The sequence below is a fragment of the Ipomoea triloba genome, chromosome 7 (assembly GCF_003576645.1).
Source record: "Ipomoea triloba cultivar NCNSP0323 chromosome 7, ASM357664v1".
Taxonomy (NCBI): Eukaryota; Viridiplantae; Streptophyta; class Magnoliopsida; order Solanales; family Convolvulaceae; genus Ipomoea; species Ipomoea triloba.
Window position 1 is genome coordinate 28,328,037 of NC_044922.1, and position 9,839 is coordinate 28,337,875.

The 9,839-nt window shown below is 31.6% G+C and overlaps 1 protein-coding gene across 1 annotated transcript in view; it reads right to left on the reverse strand.

Annotated features, from left to right (window-relative positions):
- LOC116024470 (UPF0481 protein At3g47200-like) overlaps positions 1-252 on the reverse strand; it is a 2,960-nt gene extending 2,708 nt beyond the window's left edge. Inside the window, exon 1 of the mRNA XM_031265364.1 lies at positions 37-252. Within this exon, the coding sequence (XP_031121224.1) occupies positions 37-252 (216 nt within the window). The remainder of the gene's footprint in view (positions 1-36) is intronic.
- Between the last annotated feature and the right edge of the window lie 9,587 nt (positions 253-9,839).

The following is a 9,839-nucleotide window of genomic DNA, read 5'->3' on the forward strand; positions in this document are numbered from 1 at the left end:
TTTTTTAAAAAAAAAAAAAAAAAAAAAAGAGCGTACCTTGCACCAACGGTCGTAAGAGAGAAAGGTATGGATGATGAAGAAGGCATCGGTGAGCATCATCTTCCGAAATGTATCAGTATGAATGGTTTTGAACTTTGAGGAGTAGCATCTTCTAGCCTTGGCTTCAAATTCCGTCGTCATGGCTGCTGTTAGGGATAATCGCTGGTCATCTTTGCATCTCGTACGAAGAAGCTTTTCTTTCTGAGATTCCATACTTTTCAATTTTGGATTTCCATGATGATATGGTCCAATTGAGACAGATTGAGGGGTGTATTTTCGAACCCTATATGTGCATTTCGTTGCCCTACGGCGGGGACGATGACCACCCACATTTACTTCTCCTTCTTCTTCTGCTCTACCACCACCTCCTCCTCCTTCTTCTTCTTCTTCAAGTGGTACATCGATGGCCCATTGTATCGATGATCTCCGGTATCGATTCCAAAGGAGATTCGCGGTTGTTGAATATTCTCATATTCCAAGGTTTCGGACGCATCTTCGAAGGTTTCAGACTCATCTTCGGTGATATCAAGGCAGTATTCTTCTCCCATTCCCTACAACTCCAGATCCTCCCACTAGTTTGCTAGCTAGTACACTATTTTAGATATATAAAAAAATTCTGCATACGAGATTAAGAAAAGATATTAAATAATAAGCAACCATTCCCCATCAAATGAAGCAAATAAGCAAAATTACTGAAAAATGTTTTGCTAACCTCTAACTATATTCTTGCTATCTAGTTAGGGGAAAAAACAAATTTAAAAAGAGTGACGACTCTTTAACTTTATACCCAAAAAAAAAAAAAAAATTATTAAACACATCAACTTATTATTATTATTATTATTATTATTTATATAGACTTAATAGTTAAATACGTATTATTAAGGTTATCATAGAGTTCGGACAATCAAAACTGGCAGCTATTCCCCACTCCCCAACCTCAGCTCTATTCTCTAGCACAAGAGTTGACGGGCTTCCATTCTACCCTCATTTTTATTTTATGATGTGACAAATAAATAATAATTGGATATTTTCATCATGTGGCTTCTAGAAAAAGTGTTATGCATTAAGAATTTGTAAGGAGTAAAAATTGAGAGTAAAATATAAGAGTCTTTGTAGTATTTTTCGAGAGGTGAAAGTGGGAAACTTCACAGCTAGTGGATGAGTTTCATAAGATTTAATTTTTTCTAGAACCATGCATAGAGAGAGAAAAAAAAAGGTGCAATAATTGCCACTGCTAATCTTGTACTACGTACACATGTTTTACTTTACCTTAATATGACCACATTAACTTTTTATGTCTAATATAATTCGTGTGTTAACTTCACGTAAATGTCATATATATATAATATTCATTTTACTTATTTAGCCTAAATAGTTATATTAATAATTTATTTTAAAACTTTATTTTATGCTCTTTCATCTTTTTCCTTCCCCCTAGGAATGAAAACATGCCAGACCCCTACAAAGAGGTCTATGGTCACTTAAGGCCTGATTAGGGATGACAACGGGGACCGTCCCCAAAACCCCGACCCCGTTCTCGTTCTGAGTGGGGAATGAAAAATAGTCCCCATTCTCGTCCTCGCGGGGAATTAGGCTGGGTCCCGTCCCCAATCAATTCTTAGTCAATATCTTAAATTAATGTAATTTTAATGTTAAAAACTATGATTTTAATATATATATATATATATATAAACAGTAATGATGCCACTGCCCTTATATATATACAGTGGCAGTGGCTTCATTCGTGTTTTTATATATTTAACACTAATGAAGTCACTGCCACTGCATATATATATATATATATATATTAATTTTTTATATAATTTTTTATAATTGTTAATTATAATAATTATTTGGAGACGGGGCGGGGCGGGGTATCCCCGTCCCCGATCTCAGAACTTTTCTCCATTTCAGTTTCAAATGGAGACGGGGATTCCCGACAGGAACGGAGCACATTGCCATTCCTAGGCCTGACCTATTTAGTAAATAAGTCAGGATCAGGGCTACTTAGAAACCTATTACATTAAATAGGCTCATGCCTATATGTAAAGGTATGGCCTACTAGCTTACAAGCCTGGTTTGTTTATATATGTAAGCCCAATATATATAAGTAATATAACCTAATAACCCATTATTCCCCCATTAACCCTTGGCAAATTATTCTGTAGACCCGGATCCACATTACAAGGTGAACCCGAGTCTAAAAATTCACAATTTACATTAGTAGTGTCAAAGCGGGCCGGCCCATTAGGCCCACGGGCCAAAATTTGTGTAACCGTAATCCGCCCCGCGCGGGTTCGTGGGGTCCCGCGGGCTTTTCATCTTCTTTTTTTTTTTAATTATTTTTTTAATTAATATACATTCACAGTGTATTACTGTGAATATATATATATATATATATATTCACAGTACATACTGTGAATATATATATTTATATAAATTTTTTTTTACTACTTAGCCCGCGGGTCAGCCCGTGACCCGCACGGGTTAGCCCACGCGGGTCGCGGGTCAATTTTGACCCGCCCCATTAGGCCCGCATTTTCGCAGGCCTATTTTTTTATGACCCTAACCCGTCCCATCGCGGGGCGGGTGCGGGCCAGTCCGCGGGCTTTGGCCCACTTTGACAGTCCTAATTTACAGTATGACAGTTCACAATTCTAATACTAAATATATACAATTTCAATGATTCCCTAGCTTCTTCAAATTCACAATTCTAAAGCATTAAAAACACAATATTTAAACAAATTGCGGAGTGCCGACCGCGAGTTGCAATAGCCGGGTGCCGACTGCTTTGCGAGTTGAGACTGACCGGCGAGGAGGCGACCTGTGGAGGCGGTGACCGATGGGCGACGGCAGATTAGTGGTTCACTGCTGCGCTGCCTGTGGAGTCTGTGGCTGCTGCTGCCATTTGGTTTAACTTTGCTTTATCTTGTTTATTAAAGTGGAGGCTGTGAAACAGAAAACATGAGGGGAATGCTTGGTAGTAAATTCCTAGTTAAGAAGTCATCATTATTGGGTTCATTGCTTCTTGTAACAGTACAAAAATGCCATGCTTACTTTTTCAAATCATGTACCAGCAAAAAATATGCAATAAAATAGAATGAAAAAAAAGTTTTTTAGACATTTGGAAAAAAATCAGCACTTCTCCCTTTGATCGAACTAACAATGTGTTAATGGATCTTACCAGAGCCATTGCTCAACGCCTCAATTTTTGGGGGTCCCATAGTATATCATATGTACACAGGTGCCGAACGTGTGGTTTAATCTGAGCCGTTGACCAAATTTAGATCAACAGCTCAAATCGATGAAAATTAAAAAAAAAAAAAAAAAAAAACCGCCTCTTGAAGGAACCAAACAACTTAACCTTTTGCCACCTTGACCTAAATTGTGTAGTATTAGAATTGTAAACTTTTAGAATATAAATTGTGTTCGTAAGTTTTGGAAATTTGATAATACAATACATGGTCATCACAAATTGTGAACATTTATGGGGTGTATTCAATCATGACTTTTGTAGATTTTTAAAAACTTTTAAAATGATAGATTTTAATAAATTTTTATTAACTTTCATAGAGTCGTTCAAAACTTTTTTAAAACTTTGTAAAACACGATAAAAGTCTATAAAAAAACATTCATAAACTTTTATCAACTTTTTTATTTTAAAAAGTCGACAAAAGTTATTAAAATTCTAAAATTTATATTAATAGAATTGTTCAAATAAAATATTTAAAAATATAACTAATAGTTGCATAAAATAAAAAATTAAAAGTTATACACACACACTACTAGGCATCAAGCAAAGAACTATTATTTGTAATAGAAATTTGGGATTGTGAACAGCAACAAGGTGCTATAGTTTGCAATCCCAAATTGCGGTTGCAAACAGGAGTTCGCTATTCATAGTAGCCTGTATTTAAAAAACATTAAAAAAATTAAAAAAATATATATTATGAATATAAACATAAAAAGAATACAAATCAAAATATACAAGTATTTATATGAATATTATGAAACATATAGTAAAATTTGACGGTTATATATGAAAATTTTGCTTTGTTAATGTATTTAGGGAGAAAAAGTTCTTAGAGAAAGTTTAGATGGTAAGGAGAATAAAGAAAGTTTAGAAGTTAGGGATAAAAAGTTCGTAGAAAAAAATATAAATATAAAAGCAATAATAAAGTAAAAATAATACGGAGTATTATTTTTAATGTTTAGGAAAAGATGATAAAGTTTAGGAGAAAAAAAATTGGTAAAGTTTAGGTATATAGGATAATGAAGACAAAATAATTTATTGAATTTAGATATAAGGTTTATAAAGTTTAAATAGAGAGAAAACCTTCAGAGTTGGTAGAAATAAAATTTTGAAATTTTGGGGTTGAGGATTGGATTTCAACTATATATATATTTGAGAAAGAAAAATCTATAAAAATCTTAAAATTTAAAATTCTTTACAAATCTATAACTTTTTGAATACGACATGACTTTTAAAGAGTTTTTAAAAGTCTTAATCGAATACCACTCTAAAGACTTTTTAAAAATCTTGATTGAATAGCACAGGACTTTTAAAGACTCATTAAAAGTTTGAATGGAATACATTTAAACTTTTAAAATTCATAAAAGTCTTTAAAAATTTATGAAAGTCATGATTGAATAAACCCCATTGTAAATTTTGTATCTTTGGATTCAGATCAATCTTGCAAGGTTGACCCGAATCGCCAGAATAATTTGCCCTCAAAGCACAGTTGTTATGCCATGGACCCGAGTTCACCTTGCTAGGTGGACCTGGGTCTATGTTTACAATTTCATAACTCCATGTTTACAATTTTATAATTTTATGTTCACAATTTCATAACTTTATATTGTGAACATAGAATTCTAAAATTGTGAATATAGAGTTCAAAATTACATATATAAATTGTGAAAACATAAAATTATAAAATTATTAAAATATAATTGGTCCACCTTGCAAAGTGGACTCGGATCCATAGCATAATTTTTCCACAAAGCATACCTAAGCTTAATTAAATTCCACTAGGCTTGGTTTATTTCCACCCCAACCCCTACCCCTCCCCCGTTTAAAGAAAAAAATAAAAAATAAAAAATAAAAAAAGGTACACCAAGTACACAGCCACCACCAAAGTCGCCGGGGACTCATTTCTTTCCGATCCTGATCTGGAAGGAGGCGAGTCGCTCCTCCCGACCTGGAGGAAGAGATGGCGGCGGCCCGGCGGTGAAGAAAAGAAATCAAAGAAGCAAAGCAAAAATATAATGTTCAGTACAGTTCTGCTAACCTCTAACAATTGTTGCTAGCTAAGAATTAGAAAAAAAAAAAACAAAAAACAAAAAAGGAAGAAGAAGAAGTTGAAGATTCTTACCAATAATCACAACCGTACCTGTTCGATCTCTTCTAACGAAAATGAGATGCTGGACTTCCGATCCTTTGGGCTGCTATGGCTTGCTTCGCTTTTCTACTCTCCTTGCAGGCTAAGCTATATGGCAGCCCTATATATAGTGGCCTGTAGCGTCTCCTTCCCAGCTAGTTTCGTATACCGGTCAAGCCTCGGAATGTTGGACCTGTTAGTTATTCATATTTTATTCAGAAACGCGCCCAACGCGGTGAAGTCAGAGGACGGAGATGTACACTGGTGTGTCGAAAGTGCAGTGATAAATGGGTGTTTAAATAATGTGTGTTCAACGATCAGAATTTCTTTATTTTATGACTTTTTAACCACGGTTCAAGTCAACGTAAATCAGACAACCAACATTTAAAGCTAATGAAGAGATTACCAAAGAGCAGTAAATTCTTCTGAGTTGTGAAAATTGAGTGCCCCCCCTCCATTTTTCAATGAGTTTTTCCTTATCCACTCGCTAGGATAGCTTTCTTGAGTCTCAAGGCTTTCCTACTTACAATTCTTCCTTTAACATACTGTTTGTTTGGAAGAAGAAGGGAATTAGTGGGAAAATAATTATAATTCTATATTAAAAAAAAAGGTATGAATAAAGTAGAAATTTAATTCTATTATTTAATAGGAGGAATAAAATTATTAAGAATTTTAATTATAGTGTTTGTTAATTGTTATACATGAAAATTGAAAAAGAATAGCTAGTACAGTATAAAGATCAAAATACCTTTATATAATAATAATAATAATAATAATAATAATAATAATAATAATAAGCCAACTATTTGTAATGTGATGATATCTCGCTTGCCATTCAAAATAATGGATGTTAATAAATTCGAACATTGATGGTGGAGATTTAGATTTTCTAAGTTAAAAATATTTGATAAAGTATATAACCTTCTTGTGGAATGACTAAAACATATTCTCCAAATATCGATCTTGGGTTGAAAATGGATTGAGTGAAAGTGTAAAACATATTCTCCAAATGTCAATCTTGGGTTGAAAAATGATCTAATAAAGACGAAATCCCATATCATTTCGTAGTCCAAAATGGCATCACATGGTAAAGTCACTCGGCACTTCGGCAGTAAACACAAATTTGGCCACACGCATATCCTCATTTATTACCGTATACTAGTTGACTAGTTTTAAATACGCATAATATGAAATTGAGAAATGTCCAAGAATATAGTAAAATTATATGATTGAAATGTATTTGAAACAACCCACAATTCTTATAACTTCTAGAAGATAAGACTTTTATTTTTAATAAGTATTTTGACCTTGTTGCAAGAAATGAATTTGTTATAATATTTTAAGAATATTTAGATCAATATTCAATTATATAAATTATAACAACTAATATTATATAGTGCAATTGATAAAATGTGTTTGATCGATTATGTTTTCTGATGTTATCCTTGCTTGAATTCGAGCAAATAGTTGTCCAAGTATCTGTGATTTTTTATTATATATTTAGATAATAAAATTAAACATGAAATTATAAACAATTCTAATATTTGAAAATACACATTTATTTTATTATAAGATTAGTGTAAAAATATCAATCAATTAATTGAATAATACTACGTATATGACTCATTTATGTGCAATTATCTTTAAATAATTAATATGTAATATGATTTATGTAATTATATTATCACTAAAATAAATATGGAAAAAAAGGAGAAATAGTTTAATTGTAGTTACTATAAAAATAAATTCAACGACATTTAGCTTAATTATCAAAATAATTAATTAATTATTAGACAATTATGCTAATATATATACAATTATATATTTATATATATTTTTCAAAATATATATATATATATATATATATATATATATATATATATATATATTTATATATATCTTAAGTATATCCTTTTCACCATATTACCTTTAATTTTTTACTCATCCTCCATATCTGAATGAATTAATTGTAATTATTAAAAAAAAAATCCAATGTCCCATGTTTAATTGATAAGGAATAATCCCCCTGCATTCATCTGTATAACCATATACCCAAAGTATGAAGTAAAATGGAGGAATTTAGGACAAATCATCTCTTTTATTTATTAATCTTGAATAAATCAAAGACTAGAGAGAGTTGAGAACATGGCCTCTTAGCTGTTGTTTAGAAAAAGAGTGATGAGGGGAAAAAGCCAAAAGTCCTTTAATTGAAGGACTAAGGTCCTTTATATAGGCTTAAGAATTGACCCGAATCCGAACAGGTCTACGACCGTATATCGTATATCAACCATAAAATCACCATTCAATATACATAGGGCGATTGGTGCGTCGAAAGTAGATAAATGGCCAAATGGGTGTTTAAATTATGCATTCTTAATTAAAAGGAATGCGTATAGAATAAATTAGGTGTATACAATTTCAAAATAATGTGTGTTAAGGTATTTCTTTATTCATTGACGTTTTAAATGCTTTCGGAATTATATGGGAATTAAGTGGGAATGAAATTGTAATTCCATCCAACCAAACACCTTGTAAGTATATAAAAATATATCAATATATGAAAGTTGCCACATTTATTGAGCTATTATTTACCATAATAATTATTAAATTTTATATAGTAATAGCTTATGAGTTAGTTTGAACGGGAAGTTGCAAAAGTAAGCTTTTGTTTTTATTAGTAGTATAGATTTTAGTGTTCAATATTGTTATGAATTTCTTATAAAATATTTTTTTTGTTGATGCTTATTAATACTATAACATGTTTATGATAAGAACAATTTTATGATATATTATAACATTTTTTTTAAAAAAATTAAAAAAAGAATCGAAATTGTTAGTTTTATCAACCACGGATGGTTGAACAGCAGGCCAACACCACTGGAAAATCGACTACCGCTTGATCGGAAATTAGAGTGACTTCTCAGCCCTCTTTGTATTGTAAATTGGCTATTGAGTGCGGAAAATTGCTTGTTGCCCTTTCAAGGCCTTACATCCCTATTTATACAAGTTAGGAGGGATTTCTCCGTTTGGGAACTCTAAACTACCATATTCAAGTTAGGAATTCTTTCCTTATTACATTTGGACTGCTTTATATATTTTGGAGAGCTTCTTTCCTTATTCCTCGCCTGAATTTTGCCTCTAACCGCCATCGACTTTAGGAAACTCCCATCCGCCTGCCTGACACCGCCTTTTCTGCACTGCCTTTATTTGCACCGCCTTTCAACCTCGACCCTTCGATAGGTCGGATAGACCGACCGATAGCCTTTATTTGCACCGCCTTCCTTTCTTCTGATCTCTCCCTCTCTAAACAAGACCCAGGAGGCTGTACTCAAGAACAATCAATAAAGAAGGAGGATTGAGAGCCAATTTGCTAATCTACGAACATTACACTTTACTTATATTGTTGTACACACTTATTACATGAAGGGAATTAACTTTATCAGTTGACTTTGGCAAGATCAATAGCTCTCATCTGATCTACCGCACGCGACCTGAATTATATATATATATATATATATATATATATATATATATATATATATATATATGTGAATGAAGGTTATACCCCTCATTTATATCCGTTTTTTCCGTTAAGTTTTTTTGTACATTATGCTATAAAAGTTGTACTACATAATATTTCGGACAAATATACCCCTACCGTTATAACTTTTGTTATCTTTTCCACTATTGTTACTATGCACATGCATTCACCATATATTTTCTTATCTTCTTATTCTTCAATAATAATAATAATAATAATACTCCCTCCGTCCCATTTTGGTTGTCTGATTTGTTTAACGAGGCTTGACTGAAGTTATTTTTAATCCAATTTTTCATAATATTAAGTTTAGTATTAATATATAAAATTTATATATTTAGAAACTACATCAAAAGTACTATTAAACACAAAAAATTAAATTTAAAAATAATAAAAAATTACTAAAGAAAATAAGCAATGAATATATACACATTGTTTATTTAATGAAAATAAACAATGAATAGTAAATAGGACGGAGGGAGTAATATATACATTTTACATTTTTTTTTATACACTGACCCTATTATATTGTAGTATCTGTTCATCTAAACTTTTCTCAACCTGTTGAAGCACAAAGAGTCAATTTCAATATCTCCTCCACTAAGGCTCGAACTCATGACCTTTCAATTGAGGGACGCCACTACATGCCATTTGAGCACAAGGTGCTTGCCGTTATAAATATTAGAGTTATATGTTAGTTATTTTTTAAAATATAAATATCCAATTTATAAAAATATTTTACATTATTATTATTATTATTATTTACTATATTAAAATTTAAATAAATTTAAAATTTTAATTCAAAATACTAATATTCGGCACCTATTTTTTGCGCATCGCGCATAAGAAAAACTAGTATATATATATATATATATATATAT